This window comes from Paralichthys olivaceus, chromosome 2 (assembly GCF_024713975.1).
Source record: "Paralichthys olivaceus isolate ysfri-2021 chromosome 2, ASM2471397v2, whole genome shotgun sequence".
Classification (NCBI taxonomy): Eukaryota; Metazoa; Chordata; class Actinopteri; order Pleuronectiformes; family Paralichthyidae; genus Paralichthys; species Paralichthys olivaceus.
In genome coordinates this window covers 11,570,946-11,587,156 of record NC_091094.1, presented here as the reverse complement: position 1 = coordinate 11,587,156, position 16,211 = coordinate 11,570,946, and the positions used below count along the sequence as shown (strand labels likewise).

Below are 16,211 nucleotides of genomic sequence, written 5' to 3'. Positions count from 1 at the left end.
CTATCAAAGCCAACAATGATTTTTGCTAAATTAACTTCAGTCACTGGCAGGAGAAGATGCACTTATTCAAATTACAAGATGATTGTGTGCCATTTCTGAGATAAAATCATTTTGCCATGCCAGGAGCTTTATTTGAATTCATTGGTGGTCGTTATGTTCGAGAAGTGAGCATGTGACTGGAACAAACAGCAGGATTCAATCTGTGGTACGAGTGAAAAAATCAGTGTCTGGTCCTCCTACATCAACACCTCTGTGACTCCCCCTGACTCAGTGGAGCAGCTCAGTGTCCAACAGGTCAAACTGTGGAACGTCAGTAAAACTACCCTGAATAATAAAGGTGTTACTGTATGCAGTATATATTCTGTGAGTGTGACATACACTGCATGAATGCTGAGCTTCAAATATTTAACATTTTTCATCCTCATATGTAAAAAAAACCTCATAAAACATATGATATTCTAACAATATGATGTGAATTATGGGTTTTACATGGGTATTTCTAGTATGAATAATCACACTTCAATCCACAGTGGAGGCTGTATCATACTTCATGCTGCTTCTCCCCATCCCTTCAAAATTCTGACACTTTCTCCTCCCACAAACACTTAGTTGGTCATCTTTACACATTTGAATGTGAAAACCTTCTCATCACGCTGCATCGCTCACTGGGGTCAGTCTGAAGCCTGACGTGCCAATCCAGCAGTCACATCTTGGACTCTCGTCAGGTAATAAGTCCATCGATCTCATGTTTGATTGTCAGCATTAATCAATTTAATATGATGACTTGATCCACATCTTTGTTATTATTTTTTAATTTATGTTTATCCTTGCGATGCACCATCACTGATTGTCTTTATAACTCATAGGCAGCAAATCAGCACAGACAAGATGCTCTTTGGGTTCTTTGTGTTGTCTTGTGGGTTTTTCATGGACATGGGATTGTGCACTGCAGGTAAGAAAATATCATTGACTTCTGGTTTTTACTGAGTAATAGCAGATTAGATGTAATTTGAGTTTTTCTTTTGAGAACTCAAATGAAAGTGAGAGAATGTGCAGTGCAGAGCAGACTGATTTTAATAGAAGAAATATTTCTAAAAATAAGCTTTTATCTATGTATACTGATATTTATTATGAAGTTTCACCCACTCTCTGTGTTTGTATTTCATTGTGGTGGCAGATTTTTTCCTCAGCCAAATATTCTAATGTTTTCACTGTTGGCTTTGATAAAAGTTTTTCAGGCTTGACAAGACATAAATACATAAAGTGTCTGATGGGATGAATATCAAAGTGTAGCGCCACATCCTGTCCAACTCTTGTAGAAAAACAACACGAGGAAGCAAGCCAGTTGAAACTCAAACAAAAAATGGTAATAAATCAAGTGTATGGAACAAACAAAGACTCTGTGTTCGAATTGGCCAAACAGTGACAGGGGTTTGAAGAGCTTGTCTACGTGTCATCTTTTGAAAAGGAGGATCTGACGGTTGTCAGGATCAGCCTGTGGCGACGGATCCCTGAGGGCTTGGCCTGAATTGAGGCTTTTGATACTCTTTGACTGCCCTCCCATCTCACAGTGCCATGGCATTGAGACTCTTTGAATTGACACACTGCTCTAAAAAGATTGAAGTCTACAAACTTTTTTGTAGAAGAAGAGAGTGGCCAAATCGCCAGGATACCGGAAACTTGTTGTGACAAGAAGATCAAAAACATGCATCCACAAAATCCACCTCAGACACATCAGCATATCAGATTAGAGAGTGAAAATGGTCTCTGATGAATCAGGTCTGTGGAATGTTTGTGGGTGAAAAATAAAACATGGAGTTACTCTTTTACTGTAATGTATTTAAATATTTTGCTGTCGCCTCCTGACACCATCCCAACTGTTCAGTTGCAGCCAAGACATAATGGATGGTGCTTTTAATTATTTATTTTACATTTTTAATAATATTTTATCTCATGAAAAAGAGAATGACATACAATTGACACCTTCTAAGATAGATAAGTAAGATAAGATAATAATAAATAAGCTGATAAGTGGAAGTACAAAAAAGAAATAAAACTAGGCAAATGTACATAATATAAACTTTTCACTGCAGACAGATATTATAAGTAGAGACATTTTCTAACATTTTAAAACAAAAAAACTAAGCAATAAATACCCAAAACATAAGCAAAGCCCTACACCGACACTTTCTCCTTTTGCAATGCATTCAACTTAATGCAAATGCAGGAACGTTCAAATCACCAAAATCATGTGTGGCAATCCATTTAGTAGATTTTAAGATATTTCACTAGATACGTGAAGACATGGCTGCAGGTGGAGCTGGATAATAAGGCCAGGGGATCACCCAAGTCAGTAGGATTCAAGCTCTTATTTCTTGTTTATCCTTCTAACAAGGTGGTGGTGCAACCAGCTGACCAACTGCACAGCATTGAAATCCTTAGAACTAAATCACACTCGCCACTAAAACCCTGTTAGATATGCAGTCAAGCTGCAGTTAACAGCCCATAAAACAACACCTGCTTTGAAAAAAGGTTGGTGAGCGACTGATCTGAACTAACTCCTTGTCCTTGTTCCTTGTCCTCCTCCCTCACGCTCAGTGCCAACAGAGCTGAGAATCACAACAATAAAGGTAGTTCATCTATTCCTTTCTGTTTCGTGCTTAACCATTACATTCTTGTGAATACAAGACTGAAGATTAATTACATTGCACTGATTGACTTTTGACATGTTCCCTTATAGCAAGAGCCATATACAGTTTCCAAGGGCTCTCAACTGGAAGGCTTTTGTATGGACCTGCTGTCTGAAGTAGCCAAGAAACTGGGCCTCAAGTACAGAGTGCAGCTGGTGAAAGATAGTTCGTATGGCCGGCAGGATGACAACGGCAACTGGAATGGGATGATTGGAGAGGTGGTGAGAGGGGTGAGTACATGAAAACTGACATTTGAAGAGGTCATGGGCCAGGAAAGCACTCTGCATAAACTTAAATTACCCAGCTGGCATCTGTGATTTGCAATTGATGCATTTGGAATAAGGAAAAATAAGTGGCGTGAACAAGGTTGTTGGTGAAATTAAAAACTCCTTAAGCCCTCATGGATTTTCTAAAAATACACTGCATAGCCTATTATACTGTTTTACACATGTCAAATGTATTTATGTATTCCCTACAGGAAGCAGATCTTGCAATCGCTCCACTAACTCTCACTGCAGCTCGAGAGAAAGCTGTGGGCATGACCAAACCATTCATGCAGACAGGAATCAGCATCCTACTGAGGAAGGACATCTCAGAGGAATCCGGCATCTTCGATTTCCTTTCACCCTTTACGGCTGAGACCTGGATTGGCATCCTCATTGCCTATCTGGGGACAGCTGCAAGCATCTTTATAGTCACCAGGTTGGTGATACTAGTTGAATTTGTGATTCATACAGATATTTCTGGATGTCATTATATGTGAATTTAAAGATATAATATGTGGAAATGCATTACATGTATAAAAACGACTAGACCTACGTTATGTATTTTGTTCACTTGTTTTTTTCACCTTATGCAAAATGTTTCCAATGATGTTCAAAACCAGAGTAATTTGATTAGGATAATGGGATGTTTTTATTTTTATGCTAATAATTCCTCTCTTTGCTAGCATTGCTGTTACATAAATATTGAATATATCTTTTTTTATGACTGCAGACTCAGTCCATGTGAGTGGAGTCAGCCTCAGACTGAAGAGAACAGATTCAGCCTCCTCCACAGTCTGTGGTACACAGCTGGAGCTCTGACTCTTCAAGGTAAAACCAGAAACTACAACAAGTTGAGATCACAATTTCACAAGAGGCTCATTTGTGTTTTTTTGTTTGTTTTCAGGCGTTGGTCCTCACCCCAGAGCTTTGTCAGGGCGTGTTGTCTGCTGCAGCTGGTGGTTATTCACTGTCGTCCTCCTGGCTTGTTATTTCTCCAACCTCAGCTCCTCTAAGAGCCAGGAGTCCCCTCAGCTGATGGTGAAGGGGTTTGAGGACTTGGCCAATCAGGACACAACAGAGTATGGCTGCCTGGCTGGATCGTCCACCCTTGCCTTCTTTAAGGTGAGAATAAGGATGTTGATCTCTCAGATTTTAAGACTTAATGACCTCTGGTGCAATGGATCTCTAATCTCATTTTTTATTCCCCCCGATATTTTTTTTCACCCAGAATTCAAACAACCCAGTGTATCGTCGAATCTATGAGCACATGGAGAGAACAAAGAGCTTTGTGTCATCAATGGACGAAGGGGTCCGGCGAGCAAAAAAGGGCAACTTTGCTTTTATCGGAGAGTCTGTCTCCCTGGACTTGGCAGTAGCACGGCATTGCGAACTGGTCAGAGCTCATGAAATCATCGGGATGAGAGGATACAGCATTGCTACGTCTCTTGGTGAGGCTGCTCACTTTCAAATCTCAAGAAATATGGTAATTTTTAAAAATGGTGTCGCTAAAATTAAACGGATCATTTTCTCCAAGGTTCCCCCTTGATAAAGAACCTCAGTGTAGCCATCCTTCAATTGAGTGAGGCTGGAGAGCTGGCTTACCTGCAAAGCAAGTGGTGGGCCAGCAGTTGCATCGCAGACAAGGCCAAGTCTTCAGCCGTTCACCTGCACAGCCTCAAGGGGATGTTCCTGGTTCTTTCTCTGGGCTTGGGGTTAGGAGCACTGCTGGCCATCCAAGAGCTCACATCCAAGAGTCGCAGGAGTGCAGGGGAGCAGAGGGTATGTTCAAGTGCACTCATAAACCACACTCTTGCTAAAAACACATCAAAACACTCAAATGCAAAAGACACTACCTTACAGTCATACTCTTCCACACACAAGCCAAACCTTTGTGTGGATGCTTTGAGGCGCATGTTTGTAGCAAATTCTTGTTCGATAAAAATGAAGCATTGCGTTAGTTCATGCAGGACACAGAGTCATGTGCTCAGCTGTCATAAGCTGTCAGCTGCTGATAGGTTTATGGGTGCTCATCAGTCACCCACCAATCACAGTCCATTCTCTCACCAAAGCGGTCCCTTTAAATACGACATCATCCTCACTGATCCCTGCTCAGCTGCTGCCGGCAACTTGCGTCCACCACCCCAGCCTCCACCTTTTTAGCACAGAGTCCAAACATGGTTGTGGTAAACGATATTCATCTTAAACAAATGCACCTTGCCTGCTACGCCCACATGTTCCCTATTTTATCTCAGCACGCTGCTCGGCTAATCCAGCGAACATCCAAAGAATGGAGCCTTCAGCGCCAATAATAACTATATTCCCATTGTGCAATAAATGGATAAATCATGACAAAGTGTTCCTGACTGAACCTTTAGCAAAGCGAAACAAATCGAGTGTGATCAATGAACATCCGGTAACAATCTATTAAAGGAGCACTTGTAACTTTTGTGTCTACGTACAGCTCTTTTTCTAAATCTCTTTCATATGGGTTTCATAAACACTTTCATATCTTGGCAATAGACCCAAATATTTACCAAAGCCTTTGAGTCCCCTCCAAGATTCTGGCACAAGGGACAAGATAAATTGGAAATGCCAAAAACTCTAATGTATGGACATAACTATGAGAATTACGATGCTAAGTCATCTGTTGCCAGACATTTCAGTGATATATTATTATATTCATGTTTAATGGTTGATAGGCATTAAAATTCAAGTTCCCCAAAGTTCGATAGAACGTGAAAAGAAGTGTCTACAAAAAGTACTTTACCGCTGTTTGACTTTAATGAATAATTTTAAATGAGTTTTGTTTCTTGTTGCAAGCTGCTTCTTGGTATGAGTGTTATTTGGAACATTTACACTAAATAAATCCATGTATTAATTAAGTGATTTGTTTCACTTTTGTTTATATTAACATGTCCTTCCCTCAGAAGTCCTGCTGCACTGTGCTGAATGAAGAACTGCGTCTGCGCTTGAGGACAATCAATGCAAACACACCCCAGGAAAATGTAGAGAAGGACAAAGAAAAAGCATAGACATTATGTTGATGTCAGAAATTTGTTTTAAGGACAGCAACAAAACTTTGATTCTGTCCTCTAACTTGTGTGATTTATTTTTCACAATTAATTCCAATATTTAACAGAAACCTGATTTATTTACATTAATCATAACATCAATTTAACATTGGGTTTTGAACTTCATAACCTTTACAACAACAAAAAAATCTCTTTATTAAAAAAAATTAAACTTTATTAAATAATCAGTTTATTGAAATTAGTACAAATGCTACAGTTTGAATGAAAAAGCAAACATAGTTTAAATTCTATGAAAACACTTGTTGAAATGATCTATGTTTATGCTTGACAAAATGACTAACAGTGATCATGTGTTTCTAAGTAACCTCTTTATGACTCAGTTGGCAATGGCATCAAATGAAATCAACAAACTATTTTGAAAAATGATTACATGCATAAAACCTGTCTGTAAACATGAACAGCATGAATACAACAGTGTGGATTGTAAACATCACAGCAGGCCTAAAATAATAAAAAGTTTAACTGTGTAACTCTGCTTCATGTCTTCATGTATCTAGAAAGTAAGTCACAACTGCTTTATGACTCTGTCTTGTTTGTTTTGGGAAAAATCTCTGGAACTTTTAGTCATAGGAAATGTTTTCACATGTTTTCCATCATGGCCAAATGACTGAGATTAGGCAAATTAGCCTGACCAATGGCTATGACAATCTGTTCCACTCCAATCCACCAGGTGCCAGTAATGCAGGAGATAATGACCAGGGATTTTTTGGAGGGTAAAAATATTTTCCCAGAACTTAATTTATACCCTGGTCCCTTTGGTGGAAATGCATGGAGTTCCTGCAATTTTTTCCTGTCCCTTGGGAAAGTTGCTGCAGTATAAGTACAGCTTATGTATGTTCTCTTGCACACCTTTTTGCTGCTGTTGTTGCTCGTCTTCCTCATCTGAAGGAGAATATTGTCTTTGAAGTCTCAAATTTAATCTGCGGTATCTAAAACACACAAAAGTTAAAAACAAAAACCAGGATTTAATAAAACCACTTGACTTTTGTATATGTTGTTATTTTATTTTCCAAATATGAATCCCAATTGAGTCATGACTCACCATCCAGAAAAAGTGGTGATTTGCAGTGGATTTCTCTAATCTTTTGGTCAAACAGGGCCCTCATCTCCCTCTGAAGAGTCCCTTCACGTTGCCCTGCGTCGGCTGGCACGCAGGAGGGCACAAACTCCAGGCTGTCTGTGCTTCCGCCGCTGCTGCCTGATGTGCTGTCTGACAGGCAGAGACCGTTGGGTACCTGTTTCACCTGGTTACTGTAGCTGCCATATTTTGGTGCACGATGCGTCTGCCAGTGGAAAACAGGTTTGTGGTTCACCATGTGAGGGGAGGTAGTTGGTTTTCGAGGGCAACTACGTGAGCGGGCTTTTGTCCGTATCAGGGTGAATGGTCGGGGGGTGGCTGGAGCCTCCAGGGTCCGTCTCACCCTGGCAGGGGATGGTGGAGGGATAAGTGGAGTAGATTTGGCTTCAGGCTGGTTAAGAGGCTGTGGCACAGGCTGATGCTGAGGGACTGAATCAGTTGAACTTGGAGTTTGTGGTGGTTTTTCAGGTTCTGTACCAGTTTCTGGTTCTAGTGGTAATTTGTCTGATTGTTTAGGCTCCTCTGCTTCTAATGTGTGAAGGGTCTCCTGCTCTGCACAGCTTGACTTTGGTGGTTCATGAAGTTCATTCTCTGCTTCTTCTTGAATTGGATTTTGGCTGTCTGGAGCAGGACCGTCTGGACATGAAGCCTGGGAAGAGGTCTCAAGGTCAAAGCTCTCGGCTATCACACAGGGAGCAGCCCCCATGTAGTGGGAGTCAGTGGAGGACATCCGGCTGAAGATTCCTCTCCTTGTCTCGACTGGTTCATGAATTTTAACTCTGTGAGCACGCCTCACTGGCTCGCTCATGGTCCCTTTGTGGATGGCACCCTTGGCTGCTGGCCCTTGTACCAGAAAAGACAGTTCCCCATTCCTGCTGTCCTGAGAGATGGTATCCAGATCCTTGCGGAAATACAGAGCACGTCCATCTTCCGAGGACTGGACGGAGAAGTCCAGAGACGGCTGCCGTAGAGGACCCTTCATGTGCTTCTGAGCTGCTTTTTGGATGTGTTTTCTGGCAGCTTGCACTGCATTAGAGGGTTTGATCTGTTTTGTAAAGTACACAGAAAGGTTTTTAGATACTTCCCAAATTAAGCTGAAATAGGATATGTATGTTTATGATTTTGAAAAAGCTCACCTTTCCTGTTATATCATTGATAGCAACATGAACAAAAATGGATGACTCTGCCATCCCCTCCAGGTACACATGCCGATAACCTGCAAATTTAGCATAAAAAATTGATTCACAATATTAGTTCAAGGTTTTTGGAAATATAATGATTTGTTTTATTGCATGGAGTTAGCGAAGTGTAAAAATGACAAACCCTATTTTTATGAAGGGTTTTGTGTGAGACTTTCTTTTGCCTGGGTGCAGCAGGTCTTGTATAATTAATTTAACTTTTACCCAGAGCAAACTGATCTTTCTATGTCATGTACCTGGCATCATACTGGTGAAAGCCACAGTCCTCTGTCCAATGAAATCTCGCCCAATGGGATCATGATCCCACACCTGGAAACGCACCAGGGCGATCTGTGGCATTTGAATATTGAAGACGAGGGTCTCCTCCCACATCGGGTTGAAACCTGAGTGACAATAAAGGGGAAATTAAACAGACTGAAAAGCACAAACTTGGTACGGCTGACCCTAATTTGCAGACAGATTGTGCAAAGATACCATTATCATCCACGACCCTGGTCTGCTGCTTGGAACAATCATTACTTAGACCGATGATCTCAACCTCTACAAAGGGATCAATAATCTGAAAGGTTAAAAACATGGATGATTTTTGAGAAAAAAGTTTTTAAGGGTTCATAATAATAATGTTGCCATGTCTGATATTTTTGACCTCACCTCTCCTCTGTCCCCAAACATGGAGTCTTTAGGTTTGGGAAGCTGCTGTCCACTGATGATCTTTAGCACTAACTGTGTCTTTCTATGTCCCGGCAGAGGATCCTCCAACATGGGGTTAAAGGCAGCTGATCAAAACAAAATGTTTTATGTCTTGACATAATCACAGCTGCCATTCGTTCCTCACAGACTGCATCATACACATACCTTTACACATGCACTTAGGCTTCAGAATATAACCACAGTTTCCATTGGTTGAGAACTTGGCTCGGTTCAGTTCGAGCATGCGTCCCTCTGTTTGATAGTTCATCGCAACTAAAATCAAAAAAATACATATAAATGAAAAGCTGCAACATTAAAAAACAGAAATCGTTTTGTTATTTTTCTAAAACGGGGCACTGCTATAGTCTCTGATGGTCTGACCCATATGGCATCCTGTATTCCAGTATGGTTGAGGGTTGAAGTTGCTGGAGTCCACTCTGTAGTTGGATGGGTAGACTCTGAGGAGCTGGCGCTGGTTGAAACGCACCAGCTCACCTGGCTTCAGCTGTAAGATCTGGTTCATAACGGTCTCATTGAGGGACGATACCTGCCAACTGTTCACAAACGCTACCAGAGACAAAATAGCATCAAGCATCCATTTTCAAAACTCACAATGAATAGTCTTAAATAAGGATAAATATATGCAGAAAAGTTGGATGTTGGCTTAGATTTCTCTTGAATTTACCTTGTGTTCCTATGTCGTGGACACGAACAGATTTTGTGTATTTGACCAGGTCAGACAGAGCTCGAGACAGCCTCATTGTTTTCCTCTTCCTGATGGGACATTTACAGATACACAGTTTAATGAAAAGTATAAGAAACACAAGGAACATTAGATTGCTAAAACATCTAAATTCAATGATTAATAGTCTTACTTTGGGTGGTAAACAATTTGGGTCCTTTCCCTGCTGCTGCTGTAGTCTGATTCTCCATCAGACATTGACTTGTTTTTCACTCGAATTCTCTTTTTCCTCTGAAAAATTTAAATATTTTAGACTATAGTCTATAGTAAGCTTTCAAATGTATTATTTGCATTTTTATTGGTGTAAAAATTAAGTGGAAGGAAGATAGTATTATAATATTTGTCAACCTTTCGTTTGAAGCTCCTCATGATCGATCTGCCTAATCGTCTCTTCTTCTTGGGCTGATTTGTAGAAGTAAAAATATTGCCATCCTGAAACAGTCAAAGATAATACATTAGCAAGCCAACAAACCAACCAACCACAACCCATCCATTGATGTTTCACTTGCCTGTGGGTCATCTTCATCTTCCTCCTCTTCCTCATCCTCATCACCAGTATCTTCATCAGACACATCACCTTCCTCAGCATCAGGATCGAGGTTTGCCGGCAGCTTCTTTCCCTGAAAAACACCAATCAATTATTTAGTTAATAGGCACTTAGTTCTTTGTCCCTTTTGTCACTTAATCGAGAAAAGAGTGTTGCTGACAACAACTTTACCTTCACTAGAACTTTTCCTTTCAGTATCTCAGGGGAGGGCAGCTTCTTGCAGTCATGCACATTGACAGTGGACAGGTCCAGTTTGTCCTGCAGCACTTCTTTCAGGTACTCTGCCATCTTTTTCTGCTGAGGCACAGTGCAGTGGTTCTCTATGGACAAGATCACTGGGTACCTGGGATGGAGGGTTGAGGGGGTGTTACTTTAATTACTGATGCTATTAACTGTTATAGGTTGTGAAACTCACTGTGATTTCGTGAACGCATATTTGTCGATCGTTTCAATAACATCTTTAAAGAGGATTTTGGATGTCAAGGTGTAACCATGGTGGATAATGGGCTCTCCATCGGGTCCATCCCAGCAGTCCACTGAAAGAGCAGAGAGAAAAAAACGTTATCTGAACTGTGAGACCTCTGTTGAGATGAATTTAACGTAATGATAGCTGAGCCTCTTCTTTTTCAGGCTCTTACCCTCCACACAGCGACAGCCTGCCTGGAGAACATAGGCATACATTTCCACCCTGGACTGAGACAGTAGCTGGTCTCCTGTCAGGTAGGTGTTGTGTGATGTGGCAATGAAGTAGTTGCACAGAGGCTGTGTCATGTCCTGGTTCACCTGATTGTGCTCAGGGTTGAAGATGTCACCTGCAGGACTCCGCATGTAGTTGGTGAAACCTGAAGGGAAAAATAGTTTTAGGCCAGCGATTTTATTTGAACTTGATGTCGTTTGATGTGATGCAAGTATGTGCATTTGACATACCATCGATACCCAGTACCGTACGCTGCAGGTTCTCAGGACATGGCTCAAATTTTGCCACTATGTCAACTAGATACTCTTTGGCCAGGCCTCGCATCTGTGGATTAAACATTATCAGAAATCATCTTAACTGATGCAAATAATGGTGATGTTTTTTGCTCAGTTTTTTATACCCTCTGTTCATGTTCCAGAAAGCGTGCTATGTCGTGGAGATCCATGACTTCTTTCTGGTTGCTATAGGAGATCATTATCAGATAGAGGTCTCTGCGTGTGGAAATCATCTTGTAGAACAAACAAAATTCTTCAAAGCCCAGAGAGCCTTGGTTGTCATCTGTGTCTGCCTCCTACAGGAAGAGACAAAAGTGTTGAATCAGCCTGAGTCAACTCTCTCAGTACGTTTGATTTGATGTAACCACCCTGCCAAAGAAAATACAACACCCATCTGAACGATACATGTCTGTCAACATCAAACATGAGGATGCTATCATCATCAGGAAGCGAGGACAGTGAGCTACTGAACTAAAAAAAATATTGCAGTGCAGCTGAAGCCATCTGTTCAGCAGTTACCATATGGTCTTCCTGTGATACTCAGTCCTGCCAAAATACTGTCTATACATATTTTTCGGCTGGTTCTAGCTCCATTCTTTTGTCTTAGCCATGCTAACAGCATAGTGAGACTCTGTAAATGGGATTGTTGGTCTGTTTGTCAGTCCACTTTGTTGCAGAATGGAATGTATTAAAAACTTGCCATGACATTAAAATACAAATATGATTATGGTCCTGGTATAATGCAGAACTGGTTTTCCTGTATTTCCTTCTAACCTCACTATGGGTTTGACATTTGTGGCTTTGAGTAAAATGTCTAAACAGATATTGGGCATTTTGTTATGAAATTGCTATAAACAGGTCAAAATTCCAATTTGTCCGATACTTTGATTAATGACAAATACACGCACAACAAAATTATCCTCAAGCTACACTTTGGTTGATTAGCAAACATTAGCATGCTAGCATGAATAACAAAGATGGCGAACATGTTAACACCAGCGAACCAGCATTTACAGTGCATAGCACAGGTGTTGCTCAATATTTGCAGCCTCACAGGGCTGTTTGCATGGCGTCTGAGTCTGTTAGCATAGTTCTCAGCTGCTGTACAAAACACAGTCAAGTTAGTAGCTAAATCGTGTAGCTTAATTATGTTTTGTGGTTAGAACAATAGTGATACTAGATTACTAAACAAGCAAACACTCAGAGGTAGCATTGAGTGGGTCATAGATGTGGATGGTGGATGTAAGTCTTACTTGAAACATCTCTTTGACTTTCTGTTTGGGTAAGTTCACATTGAGTTTGTGGAGCAGTTGGTGAACTTCTCCGATGCTCAAAGTGCCATCTCCGTTTTTGTCGGCCTCAGAGAAAGTCTGCTGTAGCCACGTGAGGCTGCAGTTAAGGATCATGATCGGGTAAGTTCATATGTGTTCTTCTGTCAGACTATTCTCAACTTCCTGTATGATTTGTCCAGTTGTTTAATTCAGATTTTTTCGTTTTTATCATAACTTTTAGGCTATTTGACCAGTTGAAAATGAAATGAGGGGTTTAAACTATTGTCATTAAGAGATTCAACATGTGCCTGCTGGGTTGAAAAAAGGATATTGATCGCGTGTTCGTTGCCGCCGGGCCAAACTGTCTTCATCGCTGATACCAGCCATGAGGTATTTCAGCCCAGTGATCCAGGTGCGGGCTTCCTCTGCGTTAGTGGAGACCAGGTCCAGGGACTTCACTCGCTCCCCATAGTAAATACTGAAGCAGCAGTTTGGGTCGAAGCGGTTGTCTGCGTACTTCCGGAAGATCTCAGATTTTTTCCCCTCACAGACTTCATGGATTGAATCAATAGTTACTGAAACAGAGGAAGTAAGGTTGAAGTGGTCAAATAGAGCTTTGCACTTTTTTAAATCAATTTCTTGTGGGCTCAGTTCCAGTGATTATCCGTAGACTCTGTTGATAGACTGAAATGCTTGAAATACTTTTTTTAACCCATGGGTAATGTCTTTAATTGTATTCATTATAGTCTAAAAACAGCCTTAAATTTAACTTGTTGAAGGTCGAAACCTGCAGAAAACCTGTCAATGTTTTTGAATGTGATGCACAGTTTCTTTGTTTAAATATCCAGGACTATTAAAGAGCTTTATGATGGACTATATACATATAGAGTTCAGGCATGCTTTTGCAAATAGATTTTCCTCATATATTCATATAAAAAGGAAATCTTTACAACATATATATCAAATCAGCAGCTATTTAGCAAACTTTTTACATCTTGTCGCATTAAACACAATAGTACAATTTTATTATTGCTACATTTATGAATATGAATACTGCTTTTATCAACACAACACCATGCAAACAGGAGTAAAAATGTAATAGATTTTTGATCAGAGGTATCAGAGTATTTGTTGATGCCTCTACATTGATACCTCTCAAAATATAGTAAAAAGGTTAACGTGCAAGCTTAACCTAGACAGAGGGAAGGACAACAGGATTCTACAGCCCTACTGAGAGAAGACATGGTTCAGTCTATTTATTCTTCTCCTAATCTTTGATAGATCTAATTGGTTGATTAGTGATGGTGATTTTACAGCAGCTTCTCTCATGTGATCAGTGATAAAGAGTTTCCATCCACAAAGTGCATCACAGAGAAATTAATATTCTGATGTTCAGCTCTGTAAATACAGAGTGTTGATGGCTCACTTTTGGCCTTGTCGTGTTTCCTGGAGGGCCGCCATCTGACACAGGACTTGTGCTCGTCCAGGTAAAAGAAGCGGACCAAACCTTTCTTCTTCCCCTTCAGTTTGGTCATCTGAGTGCCAGCCTGCATGGTGCACATACACCTTTCCACTGCACAAGAGCACAAGGAGACTTTTTTTTATCAAATGGTCAGAACAGTCAAACTCTAACCCAAACATCAGATTCAGTTTTTAAGTAAAATGTAGCATGTATGTGTTTAATATTGCCCATTAGGTGCAGTTCTTTGGTCAAAAGTGCCATTAGAAATTGCAGCGAGTCTACATGTGTTGTGGTTTTGTGCAGGGAGCTATTATGACTAATTCAAAAAAATCCATGAAGCAACCAAGACAAATGGAGGTTTACCATGTAGCTCTTGTTTGGGATTATAGGCTGCGTCACAAATGGATTTAAGGAACTGTTAATGTGTTGATGGTGAGAGGCACAAGAGGGAAAAGACACACAGGCCTGAAATGATCATTGTCTGAAAACCCAAGCCAATCAATTATCAGCCGCCTCGCAAGAGTTTAAATAATATCTCCACACGGTTTTGTTGAAGTCTGAAGGGTGCTTTCATGGCTATACAGCACATCACATCCAACTATTTTATTCTAACGCCCAGGCCACCCGTCTTCACTGTGAAGCATTGCATTTGTTTTGTGTGCTGAGAGCAGGTAACCTTTGTTTGTAATCTGTAGCTCAGCTACACATGACGCAACCTGGCACATCATTCAGGCTAATCCTAAAGGATTGTCTACTCTCCATATGCCCATTATCTACTCACAGGCCTCCCAGTTCCCCTGCTTTTCTCCTCTGGTAAATGTGGAAACGCCCACATTTTGCCCATTTACAAGAGCATAACATGGCAAAAATGCCAAATTGAGGTCAGGGTTTTAGAATAGCACATTAATGTCATACATTTAAAAAGCCCTCTTCAGTTTGCAGAAGATTTTAGTGATATTCTGCACTACTGTGAGTGTTTTCAGGCAAAATCATTTCATGAGTCAACACCGAGTCTTACCTATTTGACCTAGCCTCCATTTAGGCTGTGCAACCACGCTGCCCCCAATCCAGAAAAACTCCTCTGCCAGTCTAGATATGGATGCTTTCTGCCAGAGTTTTGGAGAGCTCATGATGGATGTGCTGGGGGAGTTCAAGTAGCCAGAGGCCTCTTTCACCTGATGGCAGGAGCCCCTAGCCAGCGAGGGGGAAAACATCCCTGATGACAGAGACCCCAGGGGTTGAAAGGTGGTCTTCTTGGGTGACATGGAGGACAGCGGCATGCTGCCACTCAGTCCTGGAGACAGAGGGGCCATCGCTGGGTTGCTGTTCATCCCTGAATCGGACATTTGACTCTATCCAGTCCCATTTAGTCCACATGAACCCATCTTCCCCCTCATTCTGCTGGGCTCTTCAGAAAAATGTTGTTCACCGGACAGCGTCTTTCATCCTCATCTACCAGGTAAAATCCTCCCATATAGGATCAGGGAACAATATTCCCATTGTGAAGGTTCACTCTTCATCATCCTGTGCTCAGTGATCCAGCCATAGACTCTTTATTTATTTTTCTCTTGCACCGAGAGAAGGTTTGCAGAGAAGAAGTGTGCAACATGTGTCAGTCACTAAATCTTCCTCAAGCTGTAATCCTGGAGTGAGGCGTCAGCCCTGCTCTCATGGAGGGATTTCCACGCAAGCAGTAAGCCGCTGAGGAACCAGAGTAATAACGGAAGGGTTCATGAGTTAATTTAACTACACTCATGGCTGTCCCTATCATCATTGGGTTTATAGAAATCATAATAAATCAATAAACTGTGGTAAGGACAGACTGTATATGGATTTATATCACACTGTTGCAATTGATTAACAAGCAGGAACAAACCAACTCTCAACTGTATGCAAATATCTCCCCCTAGAGGAAACTGTGAGACACACACAGTACATGTACACATTTATCTACATCATGTCACTAAAGCATATAAAAGAAGATCCATTGTTATGTATTAGTAGAGTCACTATATTTGGTATTTTAAGCTTTCGGTTTTAGTCTGTTATTCTTTGCTGCACCTGTCAGGGTGAGACAAACTATACATTTATTTTATTATATATATTTATACTTTTATTACATAAATTAATTGTTTATGTGGTGGTATGAGACAATAGACATTGATCTCCTGAGGATATTTTGAAAAGCACAGAAGGAATTTC

The 16,211-nt window shown here is 40.9% G+C and overlaps 2 protein-coding genes across 2 annotated transcripts; one reads left to right on the top strand and one right to left on the bottom strand.

Annotated features, from left to right (window-relative positions):
• The first annotated feature begins 432 nt into the window (after positions 1 to 432).
• Positions 433 to 6,518, top strand: LOC109638601 (glutamate receptor U1). Its single transcript, XM_020101658.2, has 10 exons — positions 433 to 725; positions 867 to 952; positions 2,599 to 2,630; positions 2,741 to 2,920; positions 3,169 to 3,392; positions 3,687 to 3,784; positions 3,861 to 4,078; positions 4,185 to 4,404; positions 4,491 to 4,735; positions 5,884 to 6,518. Exons 2-10 carry the CDS (start codon positions 889 to 891, stop codon positions 5,986 to 5,988), a joined length of 1,386 nt encoding a protein of 461 aa, XP_019957217.1. The 5' UTR covers positions 433 to 725; positions 867 to 888; the 3' UTR covers positions 5,989 to 6,518.
• plch2b (phospholipase C, eta 2b) lies at positions 6,370 to 15,670 on the bottom strand. The gene is made up of 21 exons (XM_069535823.1): positions 15,028 to 15,670; positions 13,974 to 14,120; positions 12,879 to 13,122; positions 12,530 to 12,659; positions 11,402 to 11,572; positions 11,232 to 11,325; positions 10,943 to 11,146; positions 10,720 to 10,840; positions 10,476 to 10,647; positions 10,267 to 10,377; positions 10,106 to 10,189; positions 9,891 to 9,988; positions 9,701 to 9,789; positions 9,397 to 9,582; positions 9,181 to 9,288; positions 8,977 to 9,101; positions 8,800 to 8,884; positions 8,562 to 8,708; positions 8,263 to 8,342; positions 7,091 to 8,171; positions 6,370 to 6,977 (listed from the first exon to the last, which is right to left on the bottom strand). The coding sequence occupies exons 1-21, from the start codon at positions 15,353 to 15,355 to the stop codon at positions 6,964 to 6,966; spliced, it is 3,819 nt and encodes a 1,272-aa protein (XP_069391924.1). The 5' UTR covers positions 15,356 to 15,670; the 3' UTR covers positions 6,370 to 6,963.
• Positions 15,671 to 16,211: the final 541 nt, after the last annotated feature.